Here is a 26,247-nt window from a genome sequence, read left to right on the forward strand (position 1 = left end):
CTGAGAGAGCCATGAACACCACATATTTTAAAATGTAATTTCATGAGAGCCATACAGTGAAGCCGTGTATGTTACACATTATCCAATAAAAATTTGATGTTGTCCCAGAGAACAGCTGTGATTGACTCCAGCCACCCGCAACCATGAACATGAGTGGTAGGAAATGAATGGATTGTAATACATGAGAATGTTTTATATTTTTAATGTTATTTATTTTTTTAAAGATTTGTCTGTGAGCCAGATGCAGCCATCAAAAGAGCCACATCTGGCTTGCAAGCCATAGGTTCCCGACCCCTGGTTTAAGAGGTATTTTGAATCAGATTCAATATTACTACTTTCTTTTCCTTCAAAAAAAAAAAAATGTAGTATTGAATCACACTTGGAGCAGTATCCTTGCAAATAACTGCTATCTTTTTGGCTTCTACTGAGGAATTGGGTCTGACTTCAGCAGGAATATTTAGGTAGGCTTTGCTAGTGAGAAAGTGACTTTAGCTTCTTAGTAGGTGGTAAATTAAGTTTCTATTTAAAGTGTTCCAACAGTGTTTTAATGAATTAACCTTAGCCTAATGAGGTAGATGTTGATACTTTAATTCATACCACTGTGTTTTTCATCATTATGTCAGCTTCCTTAGGTGGTATATTGTAATAAAAACACTGTCCATAAAGCTGAGTGGCTTAGTGTTTTATCAGTGATATTTTTGAGTTTAATTTTATCTGAAAACTAATCATGATATATAACCAGAGGGTAAACATTTTAGCAGTAATTCAGATATCAACTCTGTTCCAGTAAACAAACTCTTAAATTCATAACCATTGGGCCTCATAATCATAAAGAAAATTCACAGAGAAGACTGATAACATTGACATTACCAAGTGTCATTAATTCATGGGGTTTTATGGCCCTGATAACCTATGCTCCCCTGAACATTGAGGTCAGAATGCAAATATAGTTGTAAAACAGACGAATAATACAATAAGCATAGACCCTGGGTTTCATGTACTCACAACTGTAGACCTACTTTTGCCCACGCCTGTGTATGTAGCACCAAGGGCTAAGAAGGAATAGTGTAAAAATGTGAATTGAGTGGAAGCCAATATTATCTGGATGGACAGTGATTCATATGGAATTTTTTCCCCTTTCTTCAGTGACTTTATGCCTAAGAACATTGGCATTGATCCAAGTCCATTTACTGTGCGCAAACCAGATGAAACTGGAAAATCAGTACTGGGGTAAGATTTGCATATAGAATGAAATTTTAAAGATTCATGTAAAATAATAGAGCACTTGGAATATCATTTTCACCAAAAACTAATAACTTCGTCACATAGTTTGGGGCACAGCCTATTTATTGCATCTATGGAGGTCATTTATTTATAGCACTGGGATCACTAAAGTGTTCAACATGGAAAGTGAATTTATGGGAATTTCAACAACATGGTGCACTTTATTATTTTAAATTAGGAACATCACAGATGGCATAAAGACAGGTAGCAGATATTATATTCTATGTCCTGTAAAAACCCAGCATCCTCTATTTCCCTCAACATAAAATGCTTAGGTAAAAATTTATATCCATAGTATTTTTTTTTTCATCCTGAGGAAACATTAAAGCAAATATGCTCTGAGAGATTAATAGATTTTCTGCATATTACTATAACATTGTTTTGGGGAAGACTATTAGTTTGTTATATCCAGTCATCCAGGGAAGAAGGCAAACCATGTTTACATGTTCATACTTAGAAACTGGAGTGAAATGTGTGTGTTTTAGCAATAGAATCTCTGTTACTTCCGCTGACCTGAATAATCCAGTGATAAGGTTTCTTCTATACTCTGACCAGAAACCCTCGCCAGACTGGAGATACTGAGTGCTAATTATATTTAGGAGTGTGTATGGGGTCCTAATTAGATTTTAGCTACATGTGATTTATACAGCGGGATATATATTACTATTTTCCAGACACACCATTTCTGTGGCTTTAAATAGCTACATAGTGAGCCCTGGACCAGATGTTAAAGAATTTAAGAGAAAAGATGTTTTCAGGAGTTTAGAATTCAAGGACTTCCTGGGACAAATACATGAATGACCAGCTATATTAGTGAATGGCAGAGAAATGTTATCAGCTTTAATTTTTAGTTGTAGAAAGTCAAAACTAATTTATTTTTCATAACATCTAACTAATGGTCATATAATATAGCATTTTCTTTTCTTAGAATATTTCAGAATATTATAGTATTTTAAATCTTTTATAGATAATATTTTTCAAAGAATGAAATATTAAACATATTTCACAGAAGCCAAAAATATTATTATAAATTATTTTCTGAATTAAGAAAATATTCTTACCACTCTCAAATTTGGAACTAAAATAAAAGTAAATACTTTCGTAGGTGTCATTTTTTTCTCCCCCCATCTATTTCCTACTATTAGTAGGAATGTTCAGCAAATATAATTATTTACTAATAATGAGTTTTAAAATTTAGTTCATGTTCATTAGTTGCTCATTACTCTGGTACAAATCAGTAGCTGATACTGTGATTGATAAAAATAATAAGAGGGAAGGAAATACACATGGATTTGGCTTTTGACCTTTTCTTGAAGCTTTTACAAGTTATATATAATTTTACTAATAACTCAAAACATATAATCTATTATTGTGCCATAAATTTTGAAAATACTGATTTCAGTTGCCAATGGAAGACACAGTAACCAAGTGGTCAGAAGACTTTTCTGCACTGCCTTACACACATACTGGTTTGTTTCCAGAATTTATAGCAGGGTTTAAATTAATAAAAGGTCAGTACTTGTGCATGGTAAACTATTCAGGTTTCCCCTTTAGCATAAGTTGAACTCAGAAGCTAGTTTCTCACATTTTCTTATGCTTCACTAGGACTGAGGCTTTGGGACAGAGTGATGCACAGTGAGTATTGAGGGTTCTGATTAAAGGTGTTTCACCTTCATACTTACCTTTTCAAAGGAACAAAAGCAACAGAGAAGAAGCTGTATTACAGCGGAAGACAGCAGCCAGCGCCCCGCCACCCCCCAGCGAGGAGGCTGTGTCCAGCAGCTCTGAGGATGACTCTGGGACTGACCGCGAAGAAGAGGGCTCTGTGTCTCAGCGCTCCACTCCAGTGAAGATGACCGACACAGGAGACAGTGCCAAAGTGACCGAGGTGTGGGGGAGAGGAGCTTGTGTCCAGCATGAAGCTCTGGAGCAGGGGTTGGGAAGCGATGGCTCGCGAGCCAGATGTGGCTCTTTTGATGGCTGCATCTGGCTCGCAGACAAATCTTTAATGAAAAAATAATGTTAAAAATGTAAAACATTCTCATGTATTACAATCCATTCATTTCCTACCACTCATGTTCATGGTTGCGGATGGCTGGAGCCAATCACGTAACGTACACAGGTCATTGTATGGCTCTCATGGAATTACATTTTAAAATATGTGGCATTTATGGCTCTCTCAGCCAAAAAGGTTCCCAACCCCTGCTCTGGAGGATGGTCCTTAAAATTCTACTTTAAGTTAAAACGCTGAGAACGAGAAAAGGTCATGTTTCATTCACACCATTCTAATATGTGGTATTGGAGGCACTGCAGCGATAAATACATTTAGCATAGACAGACAAATAAAAATGGTTTCATTTTGAACTGAAACTGGTGTTTTTTCTCCCTAGTATAACAATGAAATCCCTATTACTACGGAACTTTTAAGAGAATCCTGCCCCTCTTTGAGCAGCCCACCCTCTTGCACGTTCATTTATTCCCTTGCTCAGATATTGTTGGAATGGAAGTTTTGGCCTCACATACTTTGCATAGCATCAGTGGGAAATTCACCCTGTTCAATGTGATATTACCAATATATTAAGGGAAAGTAAAAAGGAAGTAAACAACAAAAGAACCAAATCTAGCTTTGGGGAAAATTTGATTTCTAGAAATAAACAGAAGTCATTAGAGGTTGATATGAAAAATAAAATGTAATAATACAAGCACTAAAATTTATTATCCCAGGAATTGGCAAACTATAACCCATTGACCAAATCCAGCCAGTTGTCTGTTTTGGTAAATAAAGTTTTATTGGCACCCAGCCATGCCTACTTGTTTATCTGTTGTCCGTGGCTGCTCCTGTACCATAAGAGCAGAGCTGAGTAGTAACTGTAGAAATAGCATGGCCCAAGGAACTTAAAACATTTACTATCTGGCCCTTCGTAGGAATGTTTGCAAGTCCTGTATCATACAAAGGCAACTAATAATTATTCAACAGTTTTTTACCCTAAAATAAACTATTGTTAGTGGAAATATCAGATTTAAAAAAAACTGAGAAGTTTAATGAATACATTGAAGAAACATTGTGATTCAGAAATTGATAGGTTCATTTTGTTCATCTTTGGAAATAATATGCTAGATGTCTAAACATTCTTCCTCGTTCTTTTTTTTAACCCTAGAATGTGGTCCAGCCCATGAAAGAGGTATATGGAATTAACCTCTCCGATGGTCTCTCAGAGGAAGACCTCTCCATTTATTCAAGGTAAACTACTTCCATGTAGAGATTGAGAAAAAAATGCAAATGTATTATTACAGTAACCTATCTAGTATAACTTAAAATAGTCAATTACAGAAGGAATCCAGTAGTAGCATTTAGAAGGTCTTCAGAAACACTTTCTATTTGGAGGGTCTGTTGCCTAAGACTCAGTGCTTCTCAATGGAAAAAATTTCTAATGCATACATGTACTTTCATTGCCCGTACATAAGCTGCAAGCTGAAGTACACACACAGTTCTACGGTAACAAATCCTCAAGATCAGGTACAAAACAAACTTGGGGTATTTCCAGTGGAGGACCTTGTGGTCACTAGCTCTGGGCTGCTGGTGGAAATGAAGTCTGGAGAGGAAAAAGGAAGTGATGATAATTCAGAATGGGTGCCAATTCAGAATGGTATAGACCTTTATTAGGCAGATCTAGCTGAAATGAGAAGGATCCACCAAGAGGCATTACTTAATTAAAATCACATACATAGTTTTGTGTGTATGTGTGTTTTTCTGAGACATAGTTGTCAGATTCTCAAAAGAATACCTCACCTAGAAATCCTCAAGGAACTGATGAGACCACTGTAAAACCCCCTCAGCCTAATACATGCAGTGAGAAGACTTGATTATTTTTTCATTGTTTCAGTATAATTTTATTAGCAGTTAATAAGTCAAAATTCACATTTACAAGATCCCAAGGACTGTCTTAGAAAATTTTAAAGCATAGGTAATTAGATTTTAACAGTAAGACAGAAATATTCTCATTATAGTACAGCCCTTAAAAAGTCAAGGGTAATAGAGAATTAAGTACAATGCTGTCAAACTAGAAATGAACTCTGCGTGTGCAATGCCCCTTAAAGCAAAGTTCCGTGAAAGTATAGCGTTTCTATGGATGTGATTTACGGTGGCAAATATTGCTGGCTTCCAAAAAACCTGCACTAAAGGAATTTCCAATCAAAACATAAGTGCAGTGGCTTTTATTAAATATGTAGCTATGATAATTCTATAAAGAGGCTCTTCATTCATGTAAGTTTGGCATATATAAACTCTAGAACAGTGGTCCCCAACCCCCGGGCCACGAACCGGTACCAGTCCGTGGGCCATTTGGTACCAGTCCGCAGAAAAAGAATAAATAACTTACATTATTTCTGTTTTATTTATATTTAAGTCTGAACGATGTTTTATTTTTAAAAAATGACCAGATTCCCTCTGTTACATCCATCTAAGACTCACTCTTGATGCTTGTCTCAGTCACATGATACATTTACCTGTCCCACCCTAAAGGCCGGTCCATGAAAATATTTTCTGACATTAAACTGGTCCATGGCTCAAAAAAGGTTGGGGACCACTGCTCTAGAATATAAATGAGCACTGATTTTTTGTTTGTTTTTTTATGGAGGATATTTCATTTATAGAATCCATCGTACTGGATATTATCACTTTTACTTCAAACTAGTATGATCTGCTATATAATATGTAAATATAAAAAAGCACAGCATTTCTTGACTGCAAAAACACTGGTGTGACTGCATCAGTGTCTCACCAGGAGCCAGTTTAGTCATCCAGATCTCAGCCACACTCTCCTTCCTCACTCCTCGACGCAAGGACAGGCAGTCACTTATTCATCACCTTGTAACAACAGTGTAGCTAAATGCTTTATTAAAGCAGTGCTCTCTTGACCAGACCCAGAAGTTAACTTCCTTCCTTAAATTAAGCCTAAGACCCCTGCCAAATATTTTTTTGTTTTTAATTCTGACCATGATTGTGCACATGATTTAGTAAGTTTAAAATTCTGTACAAATATTAGATGTTATGTGTTACTCTTTTCCAAAAAATGCATCAAAGTGTTCATTTGGTGAAGATAGAAAGTTAGATAAAAGTAAGCTATTTGAAAGTTCTTTGGTAGCACCATAATAATTTTTTTTTTTTTACAGGGACAGAAAGAGAATCAGAGAGAGGGATAGATAGGGACAGACAGACAGGAACGGAGAGAGATGAGAAGCATCAATCATCAGTTTTTCGTTTTGATACCTTAGTTGTTCATTGATTGCTTTCTTATATGTGCCTTGACCACAGGCCTTCAGCAGACCGAGTAACCCCTTGCTCGAGCCAGCGACCTTGGGTCCAAGCTGGTGAGCTTTTTGCTCAAGTCAGATGAGCCCATGCTCAAGCTGGCAACCTCAGGGTCTCGAACCTGGGTCCTCCACATCCCAATTCGACGCTCTATCCACTGCACCACCGCCTGGTCAGGCGTACCATAATGATTTAATAATTGGTAGTTTCTGCAGCACTTTGCTTGACCTTTAGAAAAGCTAATTAAAAAATAAATTATAAAAGTGTCCATAGTCATCAAAAGAAAAAATATTTTTAAGAAGTAGAAAAGTGAGAATGGAATCAACCCTTTAGTCCTTCGTTGTAGCCTTCCCAGGGCACAGTGGAACAAAACTGCATGCCACAGCTCAGACAGTCCACAGCCTGCTCTTGAGAAGTAGCTGGTCAGAGCTGTCTTCTTTCCCCTGCTGGATGGCCAGGGGGGATTGTCTCTGGCTCTTAGCTCTAAGACGAGCTCTGTGTTGTGCCAGTCTTCTCTGACCGGGTGGTATACAGTAGTGCTTAGTAGGTGGTTTCCTCAGTTCCCTCATCTCCGTTGAAAGTACCCTTTGGAGTGACTGGAATATACTTGGCAGTTGTTGTGGTCCTAAGGAGACTGAGTCCACGTCTTGAGTTCTCAGCAGTGTCCATGCTCCAGGAGGTGGATTCCTAGCCTGGTCCTGCCCTGTCCTTGTCATTGGTCTCACCACAACATCTCCCCTGGAATTCCCCGTGTTTCCTGCTGTAGTCACTCCTAGATATATATGTGAGGCCCTGAAAGATCATCTGTTTGTCTTCAGGTACATTTTGGTTCAGTTTTTTGTATTTAATTATTATTTTTATTTATTGATTCTAGTGAGAGAGGAAGAGAGAGGGACAGGAAATTGATCTGTTCCTGTATGTGCCCCGACCAGGGCTTGAACTGGCAACCTCTGCACTTCAGGACAATGCTCTAACAAACCAGGGCTCAGTTTTTTGTTTTTGTTTTTGTTTTTATCACATTTAAGTAAATAGAAACACAACGAAGTCTACATTTTGTCATTCTTATATCTATAGTTTGACTTACATTGTAAGCAGAATCCCTCCTTCTCACAAACCCACTCTAAAATCAGGCAACCATTTGTAAGTAATCTTGTGTTACATAGGACAACTATTTTCAACCTTTCTACACTTGGAAACAGGTGAAAATAGGAGAATCCATTTCAGGGACTGCTACGGCAGAAATCATCCTGAACATAAACGAATTCAACTAAGATCATTGGGTTTATAATCTTCATACAACATCAAGGTGGTTAACTCTCAAAGACAGGCATGAAGTTTCTGGCAGACTGGTTTGTAGACCAGCAGTTGAAAAACACTGAATAGGGTACTCCTGTGTGCTTTTCTGAAATTAGCATACTGTCATCATTTGAAAGCTCATTCTATTTTGTGTGTTCTACTGAATTTGTTGCAAGTCATTTCTTCTTTGACTTACTTTTTACCAATTGTAATTTGTAGATTCGTTCAGCTGGGTCAGAGTCAACATAAACAAGACAAGAGCAGCCAGCAGCTCTGTTCCAGGTGTCCAGATGGAGTTATAAAATTGTGAGTACTGGATTAGACCTTAAAAAAAATACTTGTATTAATGCTATTCATAGTGCCTTTTTCTTTTAAGACTTTGTAACAAAAAATATTGTTTTGTTACCATATTAGTGTAAATTCTAAAGCATCTCCTGGTACCTTATCCGAGGAACACTGGGTTGCTGTGGGGGTCAAGAAGATTGGCACCCTTGACTCTACTTAAATGCACCCTTTGGAGGTGGGATTCGAGTTAGCTGGAGGATGCTTCTCCCCACGAACTCTCCACTGGGTAGAGGTGTAATGACAGAACAGCTCTGACCCTGCAGGGAGGCTCTTCAAGTTCAATACAAGACCCTTGAAGGCAGGGATTAGCTTGTCTCTTCTACCTGTATATCCTCATCAGTTCTAATAACTTGCTATAAGTTAAACAGGTGTTTAGTAAATTCTTGAACAGAATTAGTTTCATATTCTGAATCACATCTCTACCACTTCTTTGTTTGCTTGTTTTTGTTTTTAGTGAGAGAGACAGAAAGAGAGACAGATAGGGACAGACAGACAGGAAGGGAGAGAGTTGAAAAGCATCAATTCTTCATTGTGACACCTTAGTTGTTCATTGATTGCTTTCTCATATGTGCCTTGACCAGAGGTGCTCCAGCTGAGTCAGTGACCCCTTGTGCAAGCCAGTGACCTTGGGCTTCAAGCCAGTGACCTCTGGTCTCAAGCTAGTGACCATGAGATCATATCTGTGAGACAACGCTCAAGCCAGTGACCCTATGCTCAAGCCAGCGACTTTGGGGTTCAGAACCTGGGTCCTCTGAGTCCCAGTTCGATGCTATATCAACTGCAGCACCGCCTAATCAGGCTGTTTGTTTTGTTTTTACCATGAGCAAGTAACTGAAGTCTTGTGCAGCTCAGTTTTCTCATCTGCAAAATGGGAAAATGATTACTCCTGCCTTGAGGAGGGTGGTAGGCTTAAATGAAATAATACAAAGTGCTTTGAACAGTGTCTGAAAAAGTTCTCAATAAATGGTGATTATCACCATCATCTTCATTTTCTTCATGTTCCTCATTATTCCTAGCTTGTTGGAACCAAACAAAGCAGAGGTTGTGACCAGGAGAGGCGGCTCCCTGATGTGTATGTTTAGAAAGTGAATCAGTGTGGAGATTAAATGAGATAGTATTCGTGAGTTGTTTAGATCAGAGCCCGGCATAGAGCTAACATTTAGTAAAGATTGTCTTCCCTTTTCATGACCAACTTCATCAGAGTAAACTGTTTAATAAATACTGATTGCCTAACTTCACTGTGTACTATATCTGCATGTTCCCGATTGATAGTTAAGAGGCTATTACACTAATCCAGGCAAACACTGGTGCCTTAGAGCAGTGGTCCCCAACCTATTTTTGGGCCACGGACCGGTTTAATGTCAGAAAATATTTTCACAGACCAGCCTTTAGGGTGGGACGGATAAATGTATCACGTGACCGAGACAAGCGTTAAGAGTGAGTCTTAGATGGATGTAACAGAGGGAATCTGGTCATTTTTTAAAAATAAAACATCGTTCAGACTTAAATATAAATAAAACAGAAATAATGTAAGTTATTTATTCTTTCTCTACGGACCGGTACCAAATGGCCCACGGACCGGTATCAGTCCACGGCCCGGGGGTTGGAGACCACTGCCTTAGAGAGTAGTGGCTGGGAGAAGTTTGGAAATGGGATAGATGGGGGAATATTTAGGAGGTGAAATGGACAGACTTGGATACTGTGTCATCATGGAGGAGAGAAAGAAGCCTTATCAAGGATGACCCTTGGACGCTTTGGTTTCATAATAGGTTTCATTGACTGATTGATTGATTATTCATTTACCAGATAGGTATTGAGTATACCTGTGGTAGGACCATTCAAACCTGCCATTTATCATGGTAAGGTGCACTAGAGAAGGTTCCAGTTTACCTTTTAAGTAGCATCAAAGTTGGCCTGTTTAGGAAGCAACTGGGTCAACTGATCTGGAACTCAGAAGAGAGCCTTCCGGGGATGTAAATGCACATGAATGATAATTAAAGCCACTGGGAGAGGATGGGACCACTGAGGGAAAGAGAGTAAGTGGAAGTAGAACCACAGCTGAGTCTTGAGGGATCTGGGCCTAACAGCTGAGATGGAGAAAAACCTGCAAGGGAGGCAGAAATGGCTAATCCAGAAAGGGAAGGAAAACCGAAGCGTGTTTTATCACAGCCTTCAACATGCTGTGTATCCCTTCTTCGCTCCCTGTCACTATTGCTTTCCTTTTTCCTATTTCCTTTTGTTTTTTTTAAAAAACATACAAACTCCTGTCAATTTAGAGATGTATTTTATTTCTTATTTCTAATTAGCATGTAGAAGTATGGACTCCCAAATGAATTGAAACATATGTGGCCAAAGAAGGAAAGCATTTAAATGTGTTAGTAAAATAGATTCTGTTAACCTAATTGTATTATACAAATTGATTATTCCATTAAAACAGTATGGTGCAACTTAGGAGATGATGAGTTGAATATAGCATACAGGCCTGACCTGTGGTGGCGCAGTGGATAAAGTGTCGACCTGGAAATGCTGAGGTCGCCGGTTCGAAACCCTGGGCTTGCCTGGTCAAGGCACACATGGGAGTTGATGCTTCCAGCTCCTCCCCCCCCCTTCTCTCTCTCTGTCTCTCCCTCTCCTCTCTAAAATGAATAAATAAATAAATAAATAAATGAATATAGCATACAAAATAAAACAAAACCTTTTCCACTGCTTTCTTTAACATTGGGACTACTTGGATCCATAATTGATGTTGCAGTTATTATTACTTTTGAATTCTTTTCTTAAAATATTTAGTTCTTGCTTTTCTGAGTTCTAACACATTTGAAAACCACGTAGATCTAGATTTTTCTAACCTTTTCCACTTAATTAGTGAATACTCTACCATGAGTGTGTGTTTGCACAGCATCTTCAACAGGATGACAAAGAGCCTGGTAGATTGCTGTATGTTGTCATGGTAACTGCCCAAGAGTGTTTGTTTTTTGGACGGGTGTGTGTGTGTGTCCTGTGTTTGTGCATGGGTGTGTACTTTAAACTGAAGCTCTGTAACTAAGTTCTTAAAATGTCAACTATGCATTTTTAGATTTCTAAAGCTATGCCAAAACCAAGAGAATTTAGATTTATATGAGATTATCGAAATTCTCATCTTGTGTTTTAGGTTCTAGTAGATTTTAAAATGGTAATAAGTTTATTTTAAGTTTATATACATATGTATCTTCTCATCTCTGGATAATTCATAATGTAGCCAGTTTTTTTGAAATCATGAGGCAACCAGTATTTCTTTTCTACATGTGAGGTAACTACAACAGCAGAGGTATGGAAACCCGGCTGGGAGAGCTGGACACTTTCACCCGACGTCTTGCAGGACATTTTTTAGAAGTGGATGTTAACTCCGAACCTTTCAGTGTCTGCACTGTCAGCCCACTCAGAGCTGTTTTGTTTGAGTGTGACCCCTCCCTTTGCTCATACTCCTTCCTAAGTGTATGAGTGGTGATGAGGGAGAAATGATTCAGTGTGTTCTACATACTACCTTCACCTGTATTAACGCCATTCTCACAATACCCTGTGAAGTCGATCTTACTATTAACTGCATCTTGCAGATGGGACACTGAAGCACAGAGAGGTATGTAACTTGCCCAAGGTCAAACAGCTAACAAGTGAAGGAACCCAGATTCAAACTCAGACAGGCTGGTTCTTCATCACTAAAGCTATAAATGCCTAATGTTACCAGCTGCTTTTATAACCACACTGGTAGAAATACTTTATTATTAGTGTGAACATTGCTTCCTCTGATTCTCTCACATAATCTATATGCAGACATAATATTTCTACTGTACTGATCTTGAATTTTTAAAAATATTATAAGGTACTATATCTTTATTCTTTTCCCAGTACCCAGTGTATTGTCCCTAATGTAGACATGCTTCCTGGGCAAGCATACTTTGCTTGATTTGTGATGTGGTACAAAGGTTGTTTAGCCATCATCAGAACACTGCTGCTGCTATTTAGGGTTATTGCTTTCCTGCTAGGTTATAGGTTGTAAGTCCCCAGAGGGCAGCCCCTCTTTGTACTGCCTCCAGAATAGTACCTGAAATTGAGGGCTCAGTAAATATTTATACTTATGGAAGTGGACTGAAGCCTTCTCTTCTCCCTCCTGTTTTTTGGTCCCCCCCCCCCCCCGCCTTCTCATAACAGAAAACAATAAGCACACCAAGGTTTTAGATTTTTTTTTCCTTTCTCTATCCTGTTTCCTCTTGCAGCTGGGAGCAAATGCAAAGTGAGAGTGCCTGAGTGAAGGGCTCGCTGTGCAGGGGTAGGTGGGACCCACCTGCTCCCATTGTACACTCCTACACGTTCTGGGGGAATTTTTAGCTAAGCAACAACTGCCAATCAGTATAGGTTAAAAAAGAACATGAGCATATATATTTTTGTGCCTGCTATTCTGTGGCTCATCTATGCCAGGAATATGTCTCACTCATTTAGAAGTTATCTCTCAGAAATGGTTCAAAATATAACACATAGACTTTGGATAAATACTGTCTAACTTAGGATTTTTTCAATGCAGGATGATTTCATTTATTACTGAAATGTAATACAAGGTAAATAAGTATGTTTTAAGACCACAAGGTTTAATTTACTCCTTAAGTACATCTTATAATAAGAAGCATTTATTGGCCTTAAATTGAATGCCTGTGGGTATGGGCTTCTGTCAGGGGAAGTGTTTCATAAATCTTACACTCAGAATTAGCATACTTTTTCACACATGAGATGAGTGTGACACAATGATCTTAACTCAACTTTGTTTACTTTTTTGAGATCAGGCAATTTCAGTTTAGTATAGATGTAGACTTCTTTGTTTACATTTCATGATAGCATTTTCAATTAATGTTCTCCCAGTATACAAGTCACTGTGGCGATCCGCCCTCATGCCATTGCTTTCATTTCATCCTCTAGATAATGCTCTGGTCTCTGTGCCACAGGCCAAATGATTTTACCTTAATATGTAACTCTTGTTATTGTTCCTAAACACCGGGGAGTACAGTGTGGATGGTGCCATTTATGACTACATGGATGGACCTTGAGAACTAAGTGAAATAAGTAAATCAGAAAAAGCTAAGGACTATGTGATTTTACACATAGGTGGGATATAAAAATGAGACTCATGGACATAGATAAAAGTGAAGTGGTTACCAGGAGTAAGGGGTTTAGGGAGGAGAGCAGAGAGGGACAAATATACAGTGACAGAAAATATTTGACTTTGGATGATGGGCACACAACACAATCAACAGTTCAAATGCTATAGAAATGTTTACCGAAAACCTTTATACTCTTACTGATCAATGTCACCCCATTAAATTTAATTTTCTAAATGAAAAAAAAAAAAAGAAAGGCTTAAGTATTAGAGCAGGTGGGAGGCCATGAGCAATGAGTAATCAATCAGCTAATTCCCTCCAAGGAGGGTGGGGGAAATGACAGGTGACAACTCCTCTGTACTTGCTTTTCTGAGTTCTAATATATGAAAACCAAGGAGGCTGTGACCTCTTCCATCACCCCAGAAATGATCTCAACAGTCTTTCTTCCCCTTTTCTTTCTGACCTTTACTCTCTTCTCTTTTTCTTGAACCCTCTGTGGCTTTTCCTATATATCTTTTCTATTTCTAAATTAGCTTGTTCTGTCCCATCACCCCCCCACCCCCATATTTTTTTTACTTTTATTTCTCTTTCCTTCTTTCCCCCTCACCATCCTCTCTCCAAACCCCTCAGGGTATTTTCTTTTTCAGCCAGAGACAGACAGACAGACAGAGACACACAGACAGGAAGGAAGAGAAATTAGAAGCATCAGCTCGTAGTTGTGGCACCTTAGTTATTCATTGATTATTTTCTAATATGTGCCTTGATTGAGGGACTCCAGCCAAGCCAGTGACTCCTTGTTTAAGCCAATGACCTTGGGCTCAAGCCAGTGACCTTGGGCTTCAAACCAGCAACATTTGGGCTTAAGCCAGTGACCATGGAGTCATGTCTATGATCCCAAGCTCAAGCTGGCAACCTCTCACTTAAGCTGGTGAGCATGTGCTCAAGCTGGATGAGCCCGTGCTCAAACTGGTGACCTCGGGGTTTCAAACCTGAGTCCTTTGTGTCCCAGTCTGATGCTCTATCCACTGCACTACTGCCTGGTTAGGCTATTTTACTTAAATATTAATCTCTCTAAAACACAAGTTTTCTTTATATACTTTAGGACAGTGCTTTTCAGATTATAATTATTGACTCATTAGTGGGTCATACAATTAATTTAATAGGACTTCATACAGTGAAATGAAATAAAAAGTTCCAGTTCATGGCACAGAGTATGGTTGTCTTACTTCCTGAAATGTTTCTATGCATACATGTAGCTTCATCAGTACACACAAGTAAATCTGTGTGTATAGAATTGTCATATAAAGTGCATTTCTTACTATGGGTAACAGTCACAGGTTGGGTTTATATGACTGCACCTTTTCTGGAGCTACATGAATTTAAAAACGTTGCTCTGTTCCTCACATCTAGGCACTTAAATGTTTGTTGATTGAATGAAAGTATGTGTGAGTCATTCCTGTTGAAAATACTGTAATTAGAAAAGGAGATGACAAGTCAGGAAGGAAAGGGGATTGGAAGAGACAAGAGAGGTTTCTGTGGTAGATACATAGTGGGTAAATAAGTATAGGCCTTAGAAAATGCACTCTTGTTACTTACAACACATTGAGAGCTTGGATGAATGTGCAAGGAGGGAGCAGGAAGCTACCGCTCTAAGTCAGAATGACAGTCATTTATTAGCCTCTTTGTTTGAATGTTATCTACAATAGGATCTGCATACTCTGTTAAACAAGGTAAGTCTAATGAAATGGTGAATTTGTTGAAATTTTCAGAGAGGGTTATCCTGAAAGGTTTCTGGCATATAAGGAAAAATAAATATAAATTTAATTGTAGGTACTTGTGTTATTTAAGGTATCTGAAATGACTTTCGTGTGTGTGTGTGTGTGTGTGTGTGTATTTTTTTTTGGCCAGAGACAGAGAGAGAGAGTCAGAGAGAGGGATAGATAGGGACAGACAGACAGGAAGGGAGAGAGATGAGAAGCATGAATTTTTCAATATGGCACTTTAGTTGTTCATTGATTGCTTTCTCATATGTGCCTTGACCGTGGGCCTACAGCAGACCAAGTAACCCCTTGCTTGAGTCAGCGACCTTGGGTCCAAGCTGGTGAGCTTTGCTCAAGCCAGATGAGCCTGTGCTCAAGCTGGCGACCTTGGGATCTCAAACCTGGGTCTTCTGCATCCCAGTCTGATGCTCTATCCATTGTGCCACCGCCTGGCTGTATATATTTTTAATTTGGTATATTGCCTGTTTTATTTTGGTGACTACAAAGTATACCATTTATGAAAGCTTTCACAGGTTCACGGGAGGTCTTAAGTATCCATCCCTCTTAACATGTTTTTGTTTTGTTTGTTTTTTTGTATTTTTCTGAAGCTGGAAATGGGGAGAGACAGTCAGACAGACTCCCGCATGCGCCCGACTGGGATGCGCCCGACTGGGGTCCACCCGGCACGCCCACCAGGGGGCGATGCTCTGCCCCTCCGGAGCATCGCTCTGTCACGACCAGAGCCACCCTAGCGCCTGGGGCAGAGGCCAAGGAGCCATCCCCAGCGCCTGGGCCATCCTTGCTCCAATGGAGCCTCGCTGCGGGAGGGGAAGAGAGAGACAGAGAGGAAGGAGAGGGGGAGGGGTGGAGAAGCAGATGGGCGCCTCTCCTGTGTGCCCTGGCCGGGAATCGAACCTGGGACCTCTGCACACCAGGCCGACGCTCTACCACTGAGCCAACCGGCCAGGGCCCCCTCTTAACGTGTTCTTGTTGTTATTTTGTCAGGAACATCGATCTCTATGAGGTAAGGTATACTTACTGTAAGACATTAAAGGCATTAAATGACAGATATTTTTTGAATGCCCTTCACTATGTGCCAGATTAAGGCTTACAATACATAGCTGAGATACAGCTGCTGCCTCTGAGGGTATGTATACACTGTGAGGTTTATACTGTCATTATTCCAGGTGGCAGGAGGTGTGAAGGTGTTACCAGAGGAGGCTGTGGGACTACAGGGAAGACTACAGATGAGACAGAGGTTCCCGGGCAAGGGTCCATTCTTTTTTTTTTTTTTTTTTTTTTGGTGGCAGAGACAGAGAGAGTCAGAGATAGGGACAGACAGACAGGAAGGGAGATAGATGAGAAACATAATTCTTCGTTGCGGCTCCTTAGTTGTTCATTGATTGATTTCTCATATGTGCCTTGACCGAGGGGCTACAACAGACTGAGTGACCCCTTGCTTGAGCCAGCAACCTTGGGCTCAAGCTGGTGAGCTTTGCTCAAACCAGATGAGCCCGTGCTCAAGCTGGCGACCTCGGGGTCTTGAACCTGGGTCCTCTGCATCCCAGTCCAATGCTCTATCCACTGCGCCACCGCCTAGTCAGGTGGCAGGGTCCATTCTAAGGGAAAGATGAAATTGTCTGGTTGAAGAAGGCCAGGAGGGCATAGGGCAGAGTTCCAGACACCACTTTTGGAGACCCACACACAATTCCCTAATACCAGGGGGTAATCAAGAAGGAGGTGAGGACACAGACAGAAGGAATAGGACCGTGAGGAGATGCTGAGAGAGAGTGACCCTTATTTTATTAAAAACCTGTTTTAATCAGAGGAGTGATAGTCTTATATTTGCATTTTAGAAAGGCCACTCTAGAAACAGCAGGTAGGTGGATCAGAGGCAGGGAGATCAATAGCATATCTGTTGGAAACAGGACAAAGTGGTTGGCATACTATTGGGATTTGAAATAAGGAAGAGGGTTACTTTGTAAACACAGAATCTGTAGGGCTTGGTGAAATTTGGTAGTGGATGGGTGTGATGAACATGTGAGAGGCATTAGTTTTCTAGCTTGGTTGACTAGATACGGTGGTGGGTCACCAGGATTGGAAATACATGACAAACCAAATTTAGGAGCTCCAGTGGTTTTTTTGTGACAATTACAGGACATCCAAGATGATTTTTTGCAGAGCTAAAGAGGTTTTAGATTAAACAGATTCAATAATTTAGTTTTATTCTGCTCTTGATTTAAAAAGCAAGTAAAATTTCTTACCTTTCTCTGAAGGAGGCCCAAGTTAAATAGATTATTGTAGTGCTTTTGAAATTTCCTGGCTATTCATGGTCAGATTAAATGGGAAAATAATTCTTTAATTACTGGTAGAAAAGAAGAACTTATCATGGTTTTAAGTGTATTTTTAGCCCATCAAACACTGTCTTTTTACATGAGCAAGCAGGTTAATCCTTGGGAACAGATTTGGATATCTGATATGGCCATGTGAGTGGTATTACTCACTGGTTTTCTTAGCTCTGTATACAAGAATCACATTTTGTAACTGTTTAACCTTTTGATATTTTGTTACTTTACCAAATTATCACTCATTTGTGTATGGAAAATGAATGGGAAGATTTGGGGCAAGAGAATGATTACCGAGCCTGTGCTCTGTCACCTTGGCTTCCTGACAACCGTTTCTGTTGCCCAGTGAAGATGTGTGTCCAGGCGTAGTGATTCATGGCCTTGTCCTCTTTGACCATATATGAGAATCTTTTCAGTTAAGATAAATTTTTGTTTGAAATAAAGAAAAACATTTCTATTCTATGTTTAAATGTAGCTTTACCATCCTATGTGTGACTCAGAGCCCCTTGGGGCTTTTTTTATTATTATTTTTTTATTTTTCTGAAGTTAGAAGTGGGGAGGCAGAGAGACAGACTCCCGCATGAGCCCAACCGGAATCCTCCCAGCAAGCCCACCAGGGGGCAATGCTCTGCCCATCTGAGCCATTGCTCAGTTGCAACCGGAGCCATTCTAGCACCTAAGGCAGAGGCCATGGAGCCATCCTCAGCGCCCAGGCCAACTTTGTTCCAGTGGAGCCTTGGCTGCAGGAGGGGAAGAGAGAGACAGAAAGGAGAGGGGGAAGATGTGGAGAAGGAGATGGGTGCTTCTCCTGTGTGCTCTGGCCAGGAATCAAACCTGAGACTTCCACACACTGAGCCAATGCTCTACCACTGAGCCAACTGGCCCCTTAGGGCTTTTACACATGGTTTTGAAACACACGCAGATCCCATTAAGTCCTAATTGTGTTTAAAATTCACTGATAGTCTTTTAATGTGATATAAGTAATTTTTTATGTTTAATATTATAATATTGCTGTTTATTTTCCCTATTGTCTTATGAAAAAATTTTGAGAAATACTACCAGGGAAATTAATTGCATTATGTCTTCATAATTAAAGGGCTGCTCATAGTCTATAAACATCCTTCTGCCATCGCTCCCAATTTTATGGGAAGGGAAAGTCCTTAGTAAATAGAACCCACTATGTGGTATTTTTAATTTAAAACAAATCAAAAAGACTATGAATTACTTGAGGCCAGGATTTATCTGCCTTTGTATCCCAGGCCGTAGCACAAAACCTGGTATACAGTAAACATTAGATAAATTACAAATGAGTAATACTTGATATTCAATATTTTTACCTCTTTTACAAATATCATACAAAATAAAGTGTGAACAAGAAAGAGAAATGGCAGAGTTAACAAATTGAAGCAAATGAGAAGTATTTGCAAGTTTTTATTTCATTATAGGTTATTTTCAGTTTTAAGGTAACAGCTCAGAGTCCTCGGCAGGTACCTTAGGAGTTTTTTAATTGACAAACTATTGCTGTCTTTATTACTTAATTTTTACATTATGTTAGTAGGACAGGCTAAAATACAGTCATGATTTTTATAGTTAAATTTAATTTTTCCTGCTCTTTTGAGATATAATTGGCCTAACATGTAAGTTTAAGGTGTAAAATGTAATGATTTGATATATGTATATACTACAAAATGATTACCATGAGGTCAGTTAATGCCTCCATGCCCTCATACAGTATGTGTATATGTGTATGAGATGCAGACTTTTAAAATCTACAACTTCCAAATATACAGTACAGTATTATTACCTATAGTCACCATGCTGTACATTACATCCCAGAGTTTATTGAACTAATAACTGAACTGGAAGTTTATACCTTTTGACCACCTTTATCTGTTTTCCCTACATCCCACTCCTGCCTCTTACAACCAACAATCTGTTCTCTGTTTCTGTTAGTTTGAGTTTTTATTTCCACATTTATTGAGATCATAACAGTATTTGTCTTTCTCTGTCTGACCTATTTCACTTAGTATAGTGCTCTCAATGTCCATCCATGGTGTTGCAAATGACGAGACTTCCTTCTTTTTTTATAGATCAATAATATGCACATATATATCTTCTTATTCATTCATCCATCTGTAGACACGTAGGTTGTTTCCATGTCTTAGCTATTGTAAATAATGCCACAGTGAACATGGGGTGCATATATCTTTTCAAGCTAGTGGGTTTTTTTGGTTAAATATCCAGAATTGGAAGTGCTGAATCATACACTAGTTCTGTTCTTAATTTCTTAAGGAACCTTTGTACTGGTTTCCATAGTGGCTATACAAGTTTACATTCCCACCAACAGTGTATAAGAGTTCCCTTTCATCCACATCCTGGCCAGCACTTGTTATCTCTTATCTTTTTGATAATAGCTAGTCTGATCATTAGTACAGATATCTCATTGTGGTTTTGATTTGCTTTTCCTCATGATTAATGATGTTGAATACCTTTTCATGTTGCTGTTAGCCATTTATATGTCTTATTTGTCTTATTTGGAAAAACGTCTATTAAAGTCCTTTTCCCTTTTTTTTTTTTTTTTTTTTTTTTTTTAGTAAGAGACAGAGTGAGTGAGAGAGAGAGACAGACTGGAAGGGAGAGAGATGAGAAGCATCAGTCTTCATTGTGGCACCTTAGTTGTTCATTGATTGCTTTCTCATACGTGCCTTGATGGAGGATAGTGGGGATCCAGCCAAGCCAGTGACTCAGTGCTCAATCCAGTAGCCTTGGGTTCAAGCCAGCGACCTTGGGCTTCAAGCTAATGACCTTTGGGCTCAAGTCAGCAACCATGCGGTCATGTCCATGATCCCATGCTCAAGCTGGCAACCTCTGGGTTTCAAACCTGGGTCCTCAGCATCCCAGGCTGATGCTCTATCCACTGTGCCACTGCCTGGTCAGGCCCTTTGCCCATTTTTAATTAGATTATTTGTGCTTTTTTGCTATTGAGTGTTATGAATTCCATTTATATTTTGGATATTAACCCCTTATCAGATATGGGGTTTGCAAATATTTTCTCTCATTCTGTAGGTTATCTTTTCATTTTGTTGATTATTTCTTTTGCTGCACAGAAGCTTTTTAGTTTGATATAGTTTTATTTGTTTGTTTTTGCCGTTGTTGCTTGTGCTTTTGATATTTTAACCATAAACTCATTGCCAAGACCATTTTTTAGGAGCTTTTTCCTTATGTTTTCTTCAAGGAGTTGTATGTTTTCACATCTTACATTTAAGTCTTTAATCTATTTTGAGTTAAATTTTGTGTGTAGTTTAAGTTAGGGGTCCATTTTTCATTCTTTTGCATGTGAATATCCAGTTTCCCCAGCACCATTTGTTGAAAAGATTATCTTTTCTTTATTTGGTATTCTTTGCTCTCTTGTCAAAAATTATTTGTCCACATACATGTGGGTTTAATTCTGGGCTCTCAATTCTGTTTCATTGTTCTATGTATCTGTTTTTATGTGAATACCATGCTGGTTTGATTATTATTGCTTTATAATATACATAGTTCAAAATAGGAGATGTGATGGTTCTGACTTTGTTCTTCTTCCTTAGGCTTGCTTTGGCTATTTGAGATCTTTTGTGTTCATACAAATGTTAGAATTATTTGTTCTATTTCTATAAAAAAATGCCATAAATCTTGATAGAGATTGGAATGAATAAAGTACTTTTGGTAGTAAGGAGTTTTCAGCGGTATTAATTCTTTTAGTTTGTGAACACAGGGTATCTTTTCATTGATTCATGTCTTTCTTAATTTCTTTCATTAGTGTTTTATAGTTTTCATATAGATCTTTCATCTTTTTGGTTAAATTTATTTCTAAGTACTTTATTGCTTTTGATATTACTGGATTTGGGAGGGGGAAATGAGAGGAGGAGAATGATTGTCTCAAGAAAGAGCACTTATAAGATTTAAGTTGTGAGCTAACCTCACCACTACTTTTCATGGCACACCAATTGAAATAATGATAGACAAACTGGTTTTTCAGACTTGGGTATTTGGCAGATACTTTCTCAAAAATAAACAAAGTAATCCTTTTACTTCAATTAAAACAGTTGTGAGTTTTTGTTAACAATGATAAAAGCCACCTAACCAGGTGATGGCACAGTGGATAGAACATCAGCCTGGGACACTGAGGACCCAGGTTCGAAACCCCAAGGACATCAGCTTGAGCACGGGCTCATCCAACTTGAGTTCAGGCTCACCAGCTTGAGTATGGAGTTGCTGGCTTGAGCATGGGATCATAGATATGACCACATGGTCGCTGGTTTGAGCCCAACATCATTGGCTTGAGTCCAGGGTTGCTGGCTTAAGCAAGGGGTCACTGGCTCAGCTGGAGCCCCCAGGTCAATGCCCATGTGAGACAGCAATCAATGAATGACTAGGGTGCTGCAACTATGAGTTGATGCTTCTCATCTCTCTCCCTTCCTGTCTATCCTGGTCTGTCTCTCTCTTTCTCTCTCTCACTCTATCTCTCTTGAGCCAAAAAAAAAAGATAAAAGCCAAAATAAGAAGTTTAAAAAACTTGTATTCACCATCATGAATAATACTTGAACATTTTTCTGATAAGATTGGTAACAATCTTAATAAATATGATTTTTAAAAATATTATATAATGTGTTACCATTTGGAAGATCTTTATAACTCCATGAACCAATATTGTCCAAAAGACCAATGCATGCTATTTAAAAATCATTCATGGGTAGAAAAACTCATTCCAAGTGCATGGTAGACCAGTGGATTTTAAGATAAAAGAATATGAAAAGTTCATTGGTATGGAGTCAGATTTCACATTGCAACTAACCTTTAAGAAACATGATAAGTTTTGGTGTAGTATCAAAGAAAACTATCCACAATTATTTGGAAATGCTATTAAAATTCTTCTTCCCTTTCCATCTACATATCTGTGAGGTCAGAATTAATTCACATGCTTCCAAAACAATATGTCATGACAGCTTCAGAGCGGATTTGAGAATTTAGTTGTTTTCTATTAAATCAGACATTGAAGAGATTTGCAAACATGTACAACAGGGCTACTTTTTCACTGACTTTCTTTTGTTTTAGAAAATATGATTATTTTTCTCTAAAATATATTGTTCTAATATTTATTGGGTTTTCACCTACTACCTCCTTCATTCAATAAACTTTTACAGTGCTTACTCTACTATGGAAGTTTTAGGGAAGGATACAAATCTGCACTAGAATGCCACCTGATTAACCCAACAGATTTGCTTCCTCCTGTACTATGCACACATTGAAAGCCCAAAGGGAAGCAAAATCTAAACTGTTTCTTTACTTGTAGAATAAACTGTTTAATGCCCTCAGTGAAGAGCCCTTGCCACAAAGCTCATTAGCAGTTACATCACGTGGGTTCTCTCTCATCTTATTAAAACTTAGAATTTGTTCAGAAGTGAGAACATAGACCCACAAGTATATTCTGAAAAAGATAAGTCTTTGTCCTTGGGAAAAATACTTGAAGACCTGGCTGTCTATGATTGCTGTAGGCCCCTCAGGATCCGAAGAGTGTGGTGTAGAGGCAGGTATATAAGAGAGCAGAAAGACAGCCAAGAGGAATGAGACCACATTCTCTGAATACCCATGTGTACTCTTACACTTTATTTTTTAGATAAAATGTTTAGAAAAGTTTTATATTTTTAACACTAAGCTGCTAAAATTTTGGAGACCTTTCTCATGTGCATTGTTGATTAATTTTTTTTGAGACAGAGAGAGAGAGGAAGGAAGGGGGGGGGGAGAGAGAAGGAGAGAAGTATTAACTCATTCGTTGCTCCACTTAGTTGTACATTGATTGCTTCTCCTACATGCCTTGACTGAGGAACAGACCAGTGACCTCATGCTCAAGCTGGCAACCCTGTACTCAAGCCAGTGACCCCACGCTTAAGCTAGTGACATGGGCTCAAGCCAGGGACCTTGGGATTTTGAACCAGTGACCTCAGTGTTCCAGGTTAGTGCTCTATCCACTGTGCCCCACTGGTCAGGTCATTGTTGGTTAATTTTTCATGTCACACAAAGTGTTGAGGTAGGTGGGAGTATTTACCTCAGGAAAGAGATCATGTGATAAGTCCCTCAAGTAATAGGTTAAGCAGGGCCTTTTAAAGTTACTTGGAGACCAGAAAGTGGAACATACAAAGGAGGAAGATTTAAAGCTGCTGAAGGTAAAAATTTTCCAATAAGTAGAGCTATCAACAATGATGTTTAAACATTTCATTAATAAAAAGTCATGCATTCTCCCATTGCTGAGAGTACTAAAGCAGAGGCTGGATAACATAGCAGTGATGTTGTGGAGAGTTTCTTCATTTGATCTGAGGTTGGACAAGATAATTTGGAACAAAAGTTATCTCTAAAATTCTATAATTATTATCACAGCCATAGGACATCTGATGGTTGGGATTATTAGCAGTTTGAAACAAAAAGTAGGTGATTCATTTATTCACCAAATATTTATTAAGTCCCTACTATGTGCCATGCACCCTTTGAGACATGGGAGATATGGTAAAGAGCAAAACTGACAAAGAGCTTCAGGGGATTTATGTTCTAGGCAGACAAGCATCGAACTAATAAATAAGACAATTTCATGTTAGGATAAATGCCCTGAATACCACAAACCAGGGTGATGGGAGAGAGTGATGTGTTTTCGATTGGGTTTTGAGGGACTGTCTCTTTGAAGAGTTAACATTTAAGCTGAGACCTGAATGAAAAAGAGGTGGGTGGCCAGAGGGAAGAATGTCCAAAGCAGAGAGAACATGCACTGGAGACCAGTGCAAGGCCCGCTTGGCCTGTTTGAGAAGCAAACAGAAGTCTGAGTGAGAGGTCCAGAGGAATATGCTATGGCTAGAGTAAGGCTTAGGGCTGGGCCAGGGCCCACTGGTGCTTAGCCATTTTTCCGTCCAGTGGGAAGACCCTGGAGGATTTTAGTAAAGAGTGGGACACACTGATTCACATCTCTAGGAGTTGACTTTGGGTGCTTTCTGCAGAATGACTTGTATGGGACAAGGAAGTAAGCAAAGAGGGAAATAAGAAACTTCGAAGACAAGAGAAGAAAGTGTTTCAAGAAGGGAGGAGTGGGCGGCAGTGTTGAATACAGAAAAAAATGAACAGTAAGGTTATGGAAGGCCTTAGTCAGAAAATGTTTATGAGGAGACCTGAAGATGGCAGCGGAGTAGGCAGATGCACCAGGCTCCCAGCTCACACCACCAAACTGGATTACAAATTAATTTAGGAACAATCAGCGTGAAACACCAACTCTGGACTATAAGAACAGCTCTCAAAAATCAAGGAGCAAAGAAGAAGCCACACCGAGCCTGGTAGGGAGCACCAAGGAGTGGTGGGTCTCCCCTGCTTACAGGAATGAAGGGGGGGGGGTGAGGCTGAGAGCCCAGAAGGGCTCTCATTCCAAGGAAAAGAGTAGAAAATATCGCTCACTGCGACTTGCCTGGGGACCTGGGAATGAGGGCAGGCTTATCTTCCAAAAGGAAAGGGGAGAGAGAGAGACAGATGGTGAAGGGCAGAGGAATGCATGGGAGGACCTGAGAAGCTGACTCATCCAGTGCTGGAGGTGGCCATAGCTGGGGGAGGGGTTGCTCTTCCACAGAACACAAGACTAAAGTGGTTCTGGGTCACCCATCTCAAGATATCTCTCCAGCTCCAATCAGCGCAACAAAACACAGCTGAAAACAAGAAGTGGGGAGAGGGGCAGTAACTCAGGTCTCCATGGAGATCAGAGATACACCTCCCCCTACTGAAGCAGAGAAAGCACCCTGCCCCCAGAGAGTAACTGGCAGATCAGGCCTTCAGAGTCTCAGGTTACACCCATGCATTACTGGATACACTTTCAAAAAAGCCCCCTGCTGAGATCAGTAAACAAGACTACCACCAAGTTAAGAAAACTGAGAAGAAAACAAACAAATCAAGGCTTCAAAACCTCTCTACTAGCCCTGGCTGGTTGGCTCAGCGGTAGAGCGTCGGCCTGGTGTGCGGGGGACCCCGGGTTCGATTCCCGGCCAGGGCACATAGGAGAAGCGCCCATTTGCTTCTCCACCCCGCCCCCCCTCCTTCCTCTCTGTCTCTCTCTTCCCCTCCCGCAGCCAAGGCTCCACTGGAGCAAAGATGGCCCGGGCGCTGGGGATGGCTCCTTGGCCTCTGCCCCAGGCGCTAGAGTGGCTCTGGTCGTGGCAGAGCGACGCCCCGGAGGGGCAGAGCATCGCCCCCTGGTGGGCAGAGCGTGGCCCCTGGTGGGCGTGCCGGGTGGATCCCGGTCGGGCGCATGCGGGAGTCTGTCTGACTGTCTCTCCCCATTTCCGGCTTCAGAAAAAAAACAAACAAACAAAGAAAAAAAAAACAAAAAACCTCTCTACTAGAAAAGCCAAATCTGACAGTGGATTAAAAACAACAGCTGATGCCAACCCAAGAAGACCTAGAAATAACACAACTGAAAATTGGAGGCAGACAACACCAAGCCTAGACTCAACCAGCTCTACAAACAACACACCCAAACACACAGACATAATAAGAAGACAGAAAAGTGCAATCCAAGTGAAACCGTAAGAGAAACTTCCATAAAATGAACTGAGTGAAATGGAAATAACCAAACTACTAGATATAGAGTTTAAAATAATGATTATTAGGGTGCTTAGGGATCTTAGAACAACAATGGATGGTCATTACAAACACCTAAATAAAGAGATAGCAAGTATAAAAAAAGACATTGAAATATTAAAAGAGAATCAGTCGGA

At 39.7% G+C, this 26,247-nt stretch overlaps 1 protein-coding gene across 4 annotated transcripts in view; it reads left to right on the forward strand.

Annotated features, from left to right (window-relative positions):
• The window catches only part of FIG4 (FIG4 phosphoinositide 5-phosphatase), a 137,393-nt gene that overhangs the window by 88,117 nt on the left and 23,029 nt on the right, over window positions 1-26,247 (forward strand). For all 4 annotated transcript variants that reach the window (XM_066247846.1, XM_066247847.1, XM_066247849.1 and 1 more), the window contains 4 exons: window positions 1,147-1,230; window positions 2,977-3,172; window positions 4,443-4,525; window positions 8,111-8,197. In XM_066247846.1, coding sequence (XP_066103943.1) covers window positions 1,147-1,230; window positions 2,977-3,172; window positions 4,443-4,525; window positions 8,111-8,197 — 450 coding nt within the window. The remainder of the gene's footprint in view (window positions 1-1,146; window positions 1,231-2,976; window positions 3,173-4,442; window positions 4,526-8,110; window positions 8,198-26,247) is intronic.

This window comes from Saccopteryx bilineata, chromosome 12 (assembly GCF_036850765.1).
Source record: "Saccopteryx bilineata isolate mSacBil1 chromosome 12, mSacBil1_pri_phased_curated, whole genome shotgun sequence".
Taxonomy (NCBI): Eukaryota; Metazoa; Chordata; class Mammalia; order Chiroptera; family Emballonuridae; genus Saccopteryx; species Saccopteryx bilineata.